This window comes from Arvicanthis niloticus, chromosome 9 (genome assembly GCF_011762505.2).
Source record: "Arvicanthis niloticus isolate mArvNil1 chromosome 9, mArvNil1.pat.X, whole genome shotgun sequence".
NCBI lineage: Eukaryota > Metazoa > Chordata > Mammalia > Rodentia > Muridae > Arvicanthis > Arvicanthis niloticus.
In genome coordinates this window covers 50,606,806-50,620,201 of record NC_047666.1, presented here as the reverse complement: position 1 = coordinate 50,620,201, position 13,396 = coordinate 50,606,806, and the positions used below count along the sequence as shown (strand labels likewise).

Below are 13,396 nucleotides of genomic sequence, written 5' to 3'. Positions count from 1 at the left end.
TGATGAGACTCTGTCTCAAACAAAATGTGGGCAGTATCTGAGAATCAACACCAGAGGTATCTACACCACATGTGTGCATACATGAACACACACACACACACACACACACACACATAAACACACACACACACACACACACACACACACACACACACACACACACACATTCACACATGTACCTGCCCACCCATGACCTTAAACACATGTGCACAATTCAGAGAAATCTGGGGCTTAGTTCAATGGTAGGGTTTGCCTCCAAGTGCTTGAGGTCTTGTCTTCCAGCCCCAGCACACTTCCCCAACCAACCCTTCAGTGGCTTCCCAGGGGTTAGGTAGAGTGGTAATAGGATGATCCACACCCTGGCTGGAGCCCTGGCTTTGTCTGTGATGTGCTGGGAGCCCTCCTGTTCCAAGCCTTCAAAAGACAAGAGACTGCTGCTGCCCAGTCTTCAGGGATCCCAGGCAGTCTGAGAACCTATGTGGTCTCTCCATTTGACAGGTAGTCTCCTGTGGTAGTTCACCAATTCCCTTTGCTCCCGAGGGACTTAAGTCTGCTCTTGACTGGTGTATGGAGAACCAAGGTGACCTGGTACTTGGGCTTACGTCAGACAGAGAAGGATTTAAGTCTTGACTGGGAACAATGGCAGGATATGAGTACCCCCCACTAAATGCAGCAGGGACCCAGGTCTCTAGAACTTCCACGTGAGCTTGGCAAATGAAAGGCTCTTGTGGGACCTGGGACACAGGGCAGGGCTCTGCTCTGACGGACATACGGTGGCTTTCTTTGCTTCTTTTCTGTCTGGATCAGTAACAATGAGCTGGGAGGGGCTGAGGGTAGTCCCTCAGATTGGAACCTCAGTCCTCAAGAGCACAGACTCGTACTTGGCTGGACGTCTCGACAATGGACAGGGACCTGAGTGAGGAGGACAGTGAGTAGAGACTGGGATGAAGGGGGCCACTTCTGTAGCCCACACTGAGCAAGACCTAGCTCCACATCACCTGCCTTCTGTCAGCATCTTTGCCCTGATCATCTGTCTTCCTTCTTTTTATCTTTCTTTATTCTGGAAAGACAGCCCATGGCAGTGGCCAGGAAGCCACAGCTACCCCACTGACATCTTCCTGCCTACTGTGGCCTGTCCATGTCTGCTGTTCTTTCTTCCTTTCTTTCTCCAGGTGGCAGTGACCACTCTCTTCTCCAGCCTAATAAAAGTCTGAAAATCCTCAGGATTCTTCTATCACACTCTCAGATACAGCTGATACCACAGCACCATTGTCCAAATCTCCATCCCCTCTTGCTTGCTCCTTACCACTGGTGTCACAGCCGTGGTGACCCCAGTCTGTCATTAGCAGGACAGGGATACAATGAGATCGAAGGGCTGCTTCAAACCCAAGGAAGGAAACAGGTTTCAGAGGAAATGGATTGGGTTTAAAGGAAAGCTTTTTCCATGGGTTGGAACAGGCAGTGTGGTGGTGGTTAGAGCAGCAATAGATGGAGAGTTGGGGACATTTTTCAAGTCCCGGCTTTGGTTTGCATTGTGTGATCTTGGGCCAAGATGCTTAACATCTCAGTGTCTCCATTTTTTTTTTTTTTACCCCTGTGTAAAAGGAAATTGGGTTAGGAGGTCTGAATATAAGCATATGGGTACAGTGTTATTGAATGGCTTTTCTGGGGGTGCAATGAGAGGCTCAGCACTTTTATGGGGATCCCTGGAAAGGTCTGTGACTCAGGAACATCATGGACCCTGAAACTGAAGATCTTTGCATACCCCAGTGACATCTTTTTTTTTTCCCCTCCTTAAGCTGTGGCTCTTTAGAAGACTCTGAATTTACATATGTCAGTTCCCTTCCCACTGGGCTAGGCTAGCAAGTCAGATCTAGATTCAGGTCCAGACTCTACCTCCTAATTGCTGGGTAACTCAGCTCAGCTCACTCATAGTCTCTGAACTTTGTTTTCCAAGGCTGTTGGGACTGAAACAGAGAGCTGAAGGGTTCAGAGGCAGGGGAGTGGTAGAAGGGTGGTCATAGAGAGGTCTGAATGTCTCTTGTACATGCTTAAGTGAAGTTCTCCTCATACACACTTGTGCATACATGGGTGCTGTGCACGCCTGATGCTCATATGGGCCAACTGAATGCCTGCTCTTTTTTCCAGTGTTCAGAGGGGCGCTCACACACTGAAAGGGATGAGGAGTGGAACATGATGTGATGGGCAGATGTGTGAAGAGATCCTGGCTCTCTGGAGAGGGTCACACTGGGATCCCTTTAAGACAGAGAAGGTTCAGAGCCAGAAAGAACGACATTGTGAAAGATAAAAGTCAAGAGGGCTTCTCTGTTAACTGCGATTTCCTCCACAAGAGCATTTCTTTTATGCAAGAGAAAATTAGTTTGTGGCTGGCAAGCAGAGACCCCGCCTCTGCATCTGTCATTACAAGGCAAATCTCAGCAGCAGATTGCTTGGGGACTTAGAGGCAGGTGCAGAGGCCCTGGGAACATGGAGGCAGGGCCTGAGCTCTGAGCACTTCCTTCTGCTTGTGTGGGCTGGTGGCCTCAGGTTGCATCTCTGGGCCTCATTTGGGTGTTCTATGAGTGGGTAAGTGTAGCAATCATATAGAATGGAGACAGTGCTTTTGTCTGACCTTATATAGCACCATATATCACAGGGTGGGGCACTCAGCCTGATAGCTGCTCCTAAACTCACACCAATACCCCGGCGACAGTGTGGCACAAAGTGGGTGACTTGTATAGTCCTGTTATGCTCCTTTTATGGTACAGGAAATGTGCCCTTCTGGGGTCACCCTGGAGTCCTTTCTTGTTTGGATGGAATGGTGACATGAATTTAGCACTGAGGTACTGGACCTGCCCCAGGGGTCAGAGTAGCTTCAGGTTGATGGATGAAACTAGAGTCACCCACCTCCCATTCTTCCTATCTTCCTGTCCCTGTTATTTGGTTGTTCGAAGGCCACTGCAGCCACATGGCCTTTCTCTGTCTTCCCTTCGAGGGCTGGAGTTTGATGCCCTAGCTTGCCCCAAGACAGCCTGACAGCCAGGGCTGCCCCAGGAGACAGAAGTGGCCTTTCTTTCCACACTTGACATTTTCATTGTTGTTTTCTAGTTTAAAGGAATACATATCAAGTTCAGCACAGAAGCAGAGTGGTTTTTTTATATGCCAAGCTCAGGGCTGGAGGCTGCCTCTCACAGTCCCATTATATGGGAACCAACGTGATTTATTCTATTTTGATGGTGGGGCGTAGGTTATACAGATGTGTGTGGCATCTGGGATGGCATAGTGGAGAGCCTAGACAATAACTACATGCAGCTGTGGTGATCCTCCACCCCTCTTGGGCTTGGCTACACTCAGCCCTGATCTTGGAACTACAGTGGATAGATTTCCCTGGCCCAGAAAGACCCGCTAGCCCAGCTTCCACCTTCCTTCCTTCCATCCCAGTCTTTCCCAACAGGGAAGCATTTCCATAAACTGGCAGGTGAGGGTCCAAGATAGACAGCAAGATACAGCTCCGGAGCCAACCCTGACCCCTACCTCATTCCCTACAAAATACTGGATTGGGACAAAGCCTCACTAATTCAGCAGGGTGTGGCTGTTTTCATGCCAACAGTGACATCCAGTAAATGAGACAGGGACCTTTAACCCTACAGAGTTCAAACATCTCTCACCATCCATTTACAGAAGACACCTGCTAATGTCTGGTCCCTGGTAGGTAAACATTTTAAATAAACAAACCTCATTCAAAGCAAAACAATCGGAAGCCTTTGGGACCCTGTTACTTTGCATCATAGCTGACCCTCTTTCTGCCAAGAAGGATGCTCTGTCTAGCTAATAACCTTCCCCTGTATGCTTTTGGCCTTGAGGAAAAGCCTCAGAGATGCAGGTGGTTTGTTATAGAAGGGCATTCATAACTTGAAGGGTGGCAGGGGTGGGGAAGTCTTCATGATATCCTTCTCCTTCCACTGTCCCCAGTCTCAAGTTGCAATCTTCAGCGTCCCTCAGCTCTGCCTTCCACATCAGCTGGGTTGCTCTCCTTGAGAGCAAGACCTGCTTAGAGTTCTGGTCACCAATTGTATTAACCTAGAAGGAATGGGCCATAACATTTAATTTTGGTGGAAGCGAAGATCTAGAGGGTTTCCTGATGTTTGTTTTATTGTGGAATTCGGACCCAGGTCCATGTGTGTGCTAGGGTAACCTACCACTAAAACTACACCCTCAGCCCAATCTAGGGTTTGATAGAAGCGCCCTCCCCCAAAGAATGAGGTGTTTGTGTGTACTCACCCTTATCTTTCAGCTTCCCCCGAGGTCATTGCTGACTGCCCCATCTCCCCGATGCTGCAAAGGTTGGCACTCTGTGCCCCTCTCCCTCCTGACTTTGTGTCTTCATGGCAGGCATGGCTGACCTCAGCTTTGAGGCTGAGAGTCCTGTGATGCCCCCTGATGAGCTCCTGGAGGGATTGTCCAGCTATGACTGGCTTCTTCAAGGGCGTGGTGAGTCAGAGGGGTCATGATTACTACAGCTTCTTCCAGGGACTCTTGCTGGTTGGGTAATGGTTAGGGCCATGTGGAACAAGCTCCCCTTTCTTTTGGGGTCTTAAGGTTCTTGCCATGGCCAAGTGGGAGGTAGGATGGGATGAAGAGCGGGGAGAATTCTACAGCCCTGACATTCCTCTTCCTCCTTCTCTCCTTCCTCCCTCCTCCTCCTCTTCCTCTTGTTCCTCCTGTTCCTCCTGGTCCTCCTCCTCTGCTTCCGTCTTAGGTCTCTGTATAGCACAAATTGGCCTTGAACTCATTCTGTAGCCCTGGCTGGCTCTGGACTAGCACCAGGCCAACCTTTCTTTCACTGCACCAATACCTGTTCTTCTTAGCCAGGTTGATGTCTTCCCTCCCTCTCCTCTAGGAAGGCAGGTCTTCTTCCCACCCTTGGAGACCCTGAGGAGGTCCCAGGAGCCTGCATGTTGGTCTTCAGTCCTGGAGCACAGGTGAGTCTCAGTCCATTTCCACATGCCCTGTTTCTCCTCAGGAGCTCTTTTGGGCGTGCTCAGTCCTGACACTGCCCCAGAAGTCACTGAGGAGCCTTATGGGGGATACCTTCTCCATCCCAGACCCACCAAATCAGATCTCCCTGGGGATGTGGCCTAGGAATCTGGAGGGTGCCAAGTTCTCCAAGGATGGAAACCATAGACCATATCAGGGCTTTGCAAACTCTGGCTTTTGGGGCAAACCCAGCCCCCAGGCTGTTTCTGTAAGTCCTATAATACTGGAATGTGGCCACACTCATTTCTGTGTGTATTGTCTATGGCAGCCTTTGCCCTGTCTCTGCAGAGCTTGGAGACACATAACTGTCTGGCTCATGCTGCTCAAACACTACCTCTGGTTCTCTGTTACTGAAGTCCTCCATCCCCCAATCTTTTTCCTGGGGGACCCGTGTATACCCTCTTTGTTTTGAGAGGACTTGTCACAGAGCTCTGGGTTCCAGCCAGCTCTGCACAGAAGGGATGCAATGAGGATCCTTCTCTCATGTACAATGTAGCTGAGCACGTGATCTGCCTAGAGGGGTCTCCTGGGGCCCCCGTCCATCTGTATGCACACACTTTTATTCTGTGTCCGCTTCTCTGGCCCAGGATGAACTCATATGGCACCAGCTGGCTGGATGGCTCTGTTGCCCACTTGGGACACCATACCAGGCTGTGCTAGGAACAATGGGGTTTAGGAGTAGGGAGCACATGGCCTACTGGGTACTGGGGAGACTGTGCATGTGGGGAGGAGGGAGATGGAGGCCAAAGGCTCCTTACTGAGGTGTTTTGGGGGAAGGGCATCATAAGGAGGCACCTGGGCTTTAGGAAGAAAGCTTTCCAGAGAGAGGGGTGGCCAGGACCTATTCTGCCACATTCAGGCTGAGGCTGCTGGGCCAGCCCTCAGCTGGTATCTTTCAGGCTCACGATTCTTCTGGACAAGATCCAGTTCCCCGAGGGAGGGGACCTTAGGTAGTTGGGTTTTGCCTCCTTATGACCATGTGACATCATCTCTAGATCCCCATCTGCAGAAGCAGTATCATTCATCTGGTACGGTTTGGGGATGAGACAGCGGGAAGGCTTCTGTGTCAGAGACTTGATCCCCCATACTCCCTCACTGAAGGGCTTTGAGGGCACTGACCTTGTCATTGGACTCACTTCTTGCTAGCCACAGCTGAATGATCTGCTGGGAGGAGGTGGAAACAGTTGGGGGTGGGTCTTGTTGGAGGAAGTAGGTCCCTGGTTCCCTCTTGTGCTCTCTGCTTCCTGACCTTCAGGGAAGCTGCTCTGCACCCCCACATGCTCCCTCCATGGTTCTCTGCCCCAACCCAAGCTCAGAAGCATGGAGCCAAGGGACCATGAAGACTGTCATCTCTAATTCATCTTTCCTCTCTTTAAGTTGTTTTTCTCAGGTGACTATTTTGTTATTATTATTATTATTATTATTATTATTATTATTATTATTATTATTTTAATTCACAATTTAGCCTGTTTCCTAAGCTCCATACATGGCCTAATATGGGTTTGAGGCCATCTAGAATGCCATACCGACCCTGGGCATCCTGTCATGGGGTCTCCTGAATAGAAGTCTCCTGCACCAAGTTCTCGGCACAGCCAGGCCCTCAGGCCTTGGATCTTGTCCTCATAGGGCCCCAGTACTTCCTGATACACTAAGGGACTGGTTGTGGTGAGCCCACAGGTCCCTTCCAGACCTGTGCTCCTGTGTTCTCTCCCCAGCAGAGTCCCTGTGGTGACCGAGGAGGTGGCCCGTGAGGCCCTGCTCAGCTTTGTCAACTCCCAATGCTGCTACAGCAGTGCGGCTGCTGGCAACCTCATCATTCAGGAGTTGAGGCAGCAAACCCTCTGCAGGGTAGGGGGTCTGGGGACACGGGGAGAAGGGATGTTGGTCTTGGGGATGTATATAAGCCGTCTCTTCCTCAGCCTCCATTCTCTGTATCTATAATAATCAGAACATAAACATCTCCATCTTGTTTGACTACCTCACATGCACTAGACATGTGGAAAGAGGTGAGAGCATGTCATATGTCCTCCTCGCTGTCTGTCACAATATAATGTTGTCCCCAGTGTCTGGAGCCAACACCAGAGATCAGGAGAGGCTGGGATACTTGAGCAGTTTCCCATAGATGTGGTGGGTCCTGACCTGAAGTCTGGCCCTCCTTGCAACCTTCCATGAGGCACAGGCTAAGGAAAGACCCTCTATTTTAAGGACCCTGGCTCACCTCCGTGTCTCACAAGCCATGCCTGTACCTCAGCACTGGGGAAACCTCACCCCTGACAGCCATACAGCAGAAGGTGCTTCAGTATCCTCCACTGACAGGGCTCGGGGACAGATTTAGGTCACATTTATTAGTGTCATAGTCTCTGTCTCTGACAAGAACACATCAAGTGTAAGTCAGACCATGGCAGTGGATAGGTCCCAGGTGAGGAGGAAGTGGCCAGCGTGGAGCTGAACCATGTGACCTGGACAAAGGAGCTGACTGAGCCTCCATTTTCTCTCTCATAAGAAAAGAGACAGGATGAGGGGATAGTTCAGTCATGCATGGTGATAAGAGCTCACATTTAAAAGCCGAATGTGTTAGTATGTGCCTATAATGCCAGCACTGGAGAGGTGGAGACAGGAGGATCCCTGGGGTTGGTCAGTTTCAGACCAGAGACAGACCCTGCATCAAAAAAGAAGGTAGATAACTCCTGTGGAACAACACCTGAGGCTGTCCTCTGACCCCCACATGCGTGCAAATGTATACACACACCACCCCCCATCCCAGGCCCAGGTGAGACCCAAGGCCCCTTCTCACCCTAGGTCTGTGTATAAAGATCAAGGAGAAGGACTCTGTCATAAGTCAGGGGTGCTTAGAGCAGGGAACCTGGAGCCTCCGTGTACCACAGGCAAGCATTGCCCTGTACAGGATTTACTGTGTAGATGGTGCCTCTGTGGAACTTCACAGGGAGTTGGGCTTGCTCTGGATGGGGTCCTATAGCAAGGGTCACACTTTGGTTCCTGGTAGCCCATGTGGGTGGAAGCTTCATTCTTTTGCAGCCTAGTACTGTCATCAGGAAGGGACACTGCTTGTGACATACTGGTGTTTTCCTCTGTAGTATCGGCTGGAGACCTTCAGTGAATCCAGAGTCAGTGAGTGGACATTTCAGCCTGTAACCAGTGAGTGAACTGTTTGGAGTCAGTTTGCTTGGAAGGGACAAGGCTGGGGCTTGGGGACCATCTCACGATGTGGGTCAACCACTAACACTGAATCTGATGCTCATGTTTGTGGGGCCTCAGTTCCCCTACTGACTATAACATGATGGGATGACTTTAACCTCAGAGCCTCCTCAGTGCTGACCCTGGGAGGTGCATCCACAGTTCATGATGTACACCAAGGAGGGTGCTGTGCTGTGTGATAGATATTCAAAAGCTTTTCCCTTTTGTCCTTTACTGTCCCTATGATGACCCCTCCTGTGTCAGACCACCCGGTGGATGGGCCACAGAGAGGCACTTCCCCCAGGCTTTGGGATATGAAGGTCCAGGTGCCTCCGATGTTTCAGGAAGACACCAGAAAGTTCCAAGTGCCTCACTCCTCCCTGGTCAAGGTAATGGCTGATCAAATCATCTCTCTCTCTCTCTAAGTCTATTTCTTAGGTTCTCTAAGGCTTAACCAGACTTTCTCCTTTGAGAAAAGGCACCTCAAGCTCAGTCTGGTAGGTTACTCCTGAGGTAAAAATAAAACCCAGCTTAAGAACAGCATGCATCATTGGGAGGCAGCATTCACACAGCGAGGGGGCCCTTGCCAGCTGGAAATAGCCAGGGACAACATTCCGAGGGCAGCTGTATGCATGTGTGCTTGCTTACTCTTCATCTGACAGTAAGCTAAGTGGGGACACTTGATGAGATGGACATGAGCTAAAATCTGAAGCACAGTGGACAGATGACTTGCTGAACCAGCACAGGGGCAGAGTTTGTATTCTTAGCATATATGTAAAAAGCTGGGTGTAGGGGCTGGCACCTACATCACTGAGAAAGCAGAGACAGGAGGACCTCAGGGTGCTCACCAGCCATCCAGCCTAACCAAATTAGTGAGCTCCAGCTTCAGTGAGAGATCTTTTCTTGTAAAGTAAGGTAAAGAGAGATCGAAGAAGACACTTAACAATGACCTCTGGCTCTCATGTGCCTCGTGCACATAGAAGCATACCACATTCATACCCCCAAACACACCGACACACCCTATTGAGCTTTTCCTTGGATGTTAGTAGGACAGTAGGTTTGATGTCCATCTGTTGAATAGAAATCTGTCTTAGCAAGGAGTGTGGGAAACCTGGTGGTTGACTGATACCCTCAATGGGTTCTCGTCTCACAGTTGGCTGTTTTCTCATTAAGTCTTGATTTAAGAATGTAATTTGACTCTGTGAGTTCTCATAGTTACCAGATGTGTAAGAGGTCACAAGAGCATTCCACTCTTTTCTGGATGGTGCAAAAACTTTCATTGGATGATAGGTTCTAGCAGCTAGCATCTTGCCTTTCACACAAACCTCGTCCATTTTGTGTGTTCTCGAGACCCATGTGAGGAGCTACCAGGTGGCTGCAGATGCCTCCAGCCTTTGTGGTTTAGTCTGCCAGGAAATTAAAGTATGAACTAGTTTGAGAACTCAGGGAATCCTCTTTTTGTGGGAAATCCTGAGCTAGGCTTGGGGATGTGCTAACCTGAGACTTTGGCTTGGCATACAAGGCCATTTTGGGTCCCCAGCTACCTGGAAGGACCCTTTCCCCTTACTTTTCCCTTTGGCATCCTAGGGTTGGGAAGGGATCCTACTTAAGGACATCCACCCAAAGAAAGTTCTTCCATTTCAGGAATGTCACAAATGCCACGGGCGTGGCCGCTACAAGTGCAGTGGCTGCCATGGAGCTGGTATGGTGAGTCATGGGTGGGCCATATGACCAAATGACCCCGTGTGAGTGTTGGGATGGGCATAGGGGGTGGCAGTGTTGGTAATAGCCTAGAGATTTCCTGTACCTCGTGTGGGCCATCTTCCTTTTCTAAGTCTCCAGTCTCCTATCTGTGACTGAGACAGTCAGCCTGGGTGCCTCCAGTGACCCCCCTCATACTTTGCTGATTCAGTTAAAGCTTTCTCACCTTCCAACTGACAGGCAATGAGGATCTGTATAGGGCTGGGCTCTGTAAAAGAATGGGCCCTAGGATTATGTTGCTAAGATGTCTTCCCAAGGAAAGATGAAAATAACGTCTATCCCCTCTAAGGTCCCAACCACAAACCCAGACACAATCTTACCAAAGTTCATTCTGGAGATCCAAAGAGTTTACTAGGATTCTCTAGAAAGCATAGATGGCGGTTGCTTACAGAGGTATGGATGTTCCTCTCTCCACATGCTGGACCTGAAATTCATTACCCTCCCGGGGAGAGGGCATAAATGCATAGATGGAGCTCCCTTTCCCTCCTCTTCCCAGACCTATATACTCTGCTGCCTCCCTGAGGCAGAGTTGCATGTAACAGGTGGTAGAGAGTGGCTGGATACTCAGGTGAAGGACTTGTGACCCTTCCCACCTCTCCATGAGGGCTGTAAACAGTCAACAACCCCAGCTTGTATGATCTTTTGCAAGGGGGCGCAGTTGAATGCCTCAAGATGGTTGATGGTCGCTTGGCTGCAAGGGCAGTCACTCATGACAAACCCCTCTGTGGAGGATGGCCAAGAACATGGGAGGTGGACACAGAGAGGTGAAGTTTAGAGGGTTTGGGAGATGAGGTAGAAGAAGTGTGAGTTATCTGTTCAGGCTGCTGCAGCATGCCATGACATTGTGGGTTTGCAAAGAACAGAATCCATTGGTTCTGGAGGCTAGTTCAAGCCAAGGATCCCAGTTACAGCTTGTCACAGATGCACACTGACCACATGTGGTCCTATCTTGTCTCTCTCTCCATCCTGCTGGGCACTCACCTCTCACCTGATCACTGTGTGTCCCGGTGGGCTAGCTTTTCTCTCCTTCCCGTGTCTCCTCCTCCATGTTTCCCTCCTGTGGTGTCTGCAGCTCCCACCCCCACCCAGGCTCCCAGTGGTCTTTCTTTCCTCCTTCCTGGTTTTCTATCTCCTCTCCCTCTTTTCTGAGATTGTTTTGAATGTCAGGAGTCCATCCCTGGGTGCTTTCCTAAGAAGGTCCTCTGACCTTTACCCTGGTGGTCAGCCACTCTGCTCCTGGCTTCCTCAAGACACTTGGTTGAAGGCAGGTCTTGCAGACTGAAGGTGGGGATCAGAGAGGAGAAGAAGAAGAGCTGTATGGATGTGAAGTCTTGGAACTCTGTGCCTGGCAGGGTTCAAAGCCACCAATCCTCAAGCCACAAGGCACAAACTACTGGCCAAGGCTATGGGCCAAGGGAGAAAGAGATCTGGGTTAGGGTCATGGAGCTGTGTTGAAAGCTGGTCTCAGGGTGGCCTGGGCCCTGCTTCTGGAAGCCAGCGCCTGAAGGCTGGACATGTTCACAGGTGAGGTGTTCATCCTGCAGTGGCACCAAACGCAAAGCCAAGCAGCCCCGGAGATGCCACATGTGTTCTGGCTCTGGCCGACGCAGGTAGGGGTGGGTTCTCGGTGAGCAGGAGAAGGCTCTTTAGTCTTGGGTTTCCTTCTGGACACTGTGCCCCCCAAAGGTTCCCCGTCTCTCTCTGCTGCACCCCAGAGTCTGCATAACAGATACTCTTGGACTTTGCATGTGGGCAGGCTCGTCTCATGGCATGGCATATCCAGGAGTCACCAACAGCATGTGGGACAGAAGAGAGGAGGAAGGCTCTTTTGGGAGGTGGGCAGCGGGGAGGAGCTCCAAGAAAAACTGTGGGAAGGGCAAGTTAAACTCTGAGCATATGCTCTGGGCAAAGCCTTCTTTATACCTCAGAATTGGAGAAGCTGCTTAGCTTAGCTGGTTGGCTAAACAACCCACAGCTTTCATCTCTGCTCTTGGGACTTTGTATACAGTGGGGTGGTGACATCTTGTAACTCATGCCTTCTCACTATTTATAAGCTTTAAAGGGAGATGGAAAAACTGCAAGGAGTGAAAATGTTCAAAATTAGGTTGGCTAGCAGTCAAACCTTGCTGGCCAAGTTTTATTGCACCTGCTACCATGACTAGTGAAGAATGACTTCGGATTAGAACATTAGTTTATTTCAGATTTAAGTAAAATAACTGAGTTCAAATTGGCTATGGCAAAAAAAAAGTATACTGATAGGCCCAAACAACTGTACAGCCCAAGAGTATATTTCAGGGATAGCATCAGGTCTAGCTGGATCCAGGTGCTTAGATGCTATCACCAAGCTGGAACGGTGAGAGGAATAGGTTAAGCAGCCCAGTGGGAAAGAATGCTCTTTTCTAAACAGTTCCAAGAACATTCTAAGGTGGTTCTCATTGCACTGACTTTGTCTACATTTGTGTTAGATAGTTTTTACCAGAGAGGTGGAATAAGGTAACCAGCTAGGCTGAGATCTCAGGCTGGCTACAGAGGGCAAGAACAAAAATTCAAAGAACCAAGGGTTGGGTGTGGGACAGGTAGGCTCCTAGGGGGATTCTCGGTCCCGGCTGTCAGAGGAGGGAGGGTGACAGTGGACAGGAACATGCCACCACAGTATGGGAGTCTTCTATTGAAGAGGGTTGCTCACTGTGGCCACAGGTGCAGTACATGCTCTGGGAGGGGGAATAAGACATGCGCCACCTGCAAAGGGGAGAGGAAGCTGGAGCACTTTGTCCAGCTGGTCATCATGTGGTAAGTGACACCAAAGTGCCAGCCCTGAGGAGGTGGGGAATGTGGCTGGTACAGAGAACCTTTTCCTCATGGGGCCTTCCACCTGGTTCAGGAAGGTGCGGCTGTGGGGATAGGGGCTATAGACTGCCTCTGTCTCCGAGTTTATTTGTATTCTGATTTTTAAGTTATTTTTTTTCCTGTGTGAGCCTGAGCACGTTCAAACGTGCAGGTGCATGCGTACATGTGCAGGCACCTGAGTACTGTGGAGGTCAGAGGACAACCTGCAAGAGTTGGTTCTCTCCTTCCGACAGATGGGATCCAGATACTGAACTCAGCGTGTCAGGCTTGGCAGCAAGCGCCTCTCCCCACTGTCATCTCACGTGCTCTGTCATCACTACCGGCTAGGCCAGCAGTCACCCACTGAGCACCTAACTCTGATGCCTGGGATAAAACTAACTGTACCTTAAGTAGGCTAGGGGTGTGCCCCTTTGTCCTGAACCTGGCTAAGCTAAACATTAGGGAAGCAAGGGTGCATGGGAGCTGGCACCTCAAAAGCCAGGCCACTAAGCATAGAGAGGCTGCGCACTCCCTCCAGATCCTGGCCCTGCCCCCAGGCTGCGCACTTCCTCGGACC

The 13,396-nt window shown here is 50.2% G+C and overlaps 1 protein-coding gene across 2 annotated transcripts in view; it reads left to right on the top strand.

Moving 5' to 3' along the window:
* The first annotated feature begins 734 nt into the window (after nt 1–734).
* The window catches only part of Ssuh2 (ssu-2 homolog), a 19,848-nt gene continuing 7,186 nt past the window's right edge, over nt 735–13,396 (top strand). Inside the window, exons 1-9 of one of the 2 annotated variants that reach the window (XM_034512289.2) lie at nt 735–928; nt 4,393–4,491; nt 4,901–4,982; nt 6,756–6,885; nt 8,133–8,193; nt 8,497–8,621; nt 9,877–9,939; nt 11,518–11,603; nt 12,691–12,783. In XM_034512289.2, coding sequence (XP_034368180.1) covers nt 901–928; nt 4,393–4,491; nt 4,901–4,982; nt 6,756–6,885; nt 8,133–8,193; nt 8,497–8,621; nt 9,877–9,939; nt 11,518–11,603; nt 12,691–12,783 — 767 coding nt within the window. In that variant the 5' untranslated portion in view covers nt 735–900. Of the gene's footprint in view, nt 929–4,392; nt 4,492–4,900; nt 4,983–6,752; nt 6,886–8,132; nt 8,194–8,496; nt 8,622–9,876; nt 9,940–11,517; nt 11,604–12,690; nt 12,784–13,396 lie in introns of both variants that reach the window. The other variant, XM_034512288.2, reaches the window with a different exon arrangement.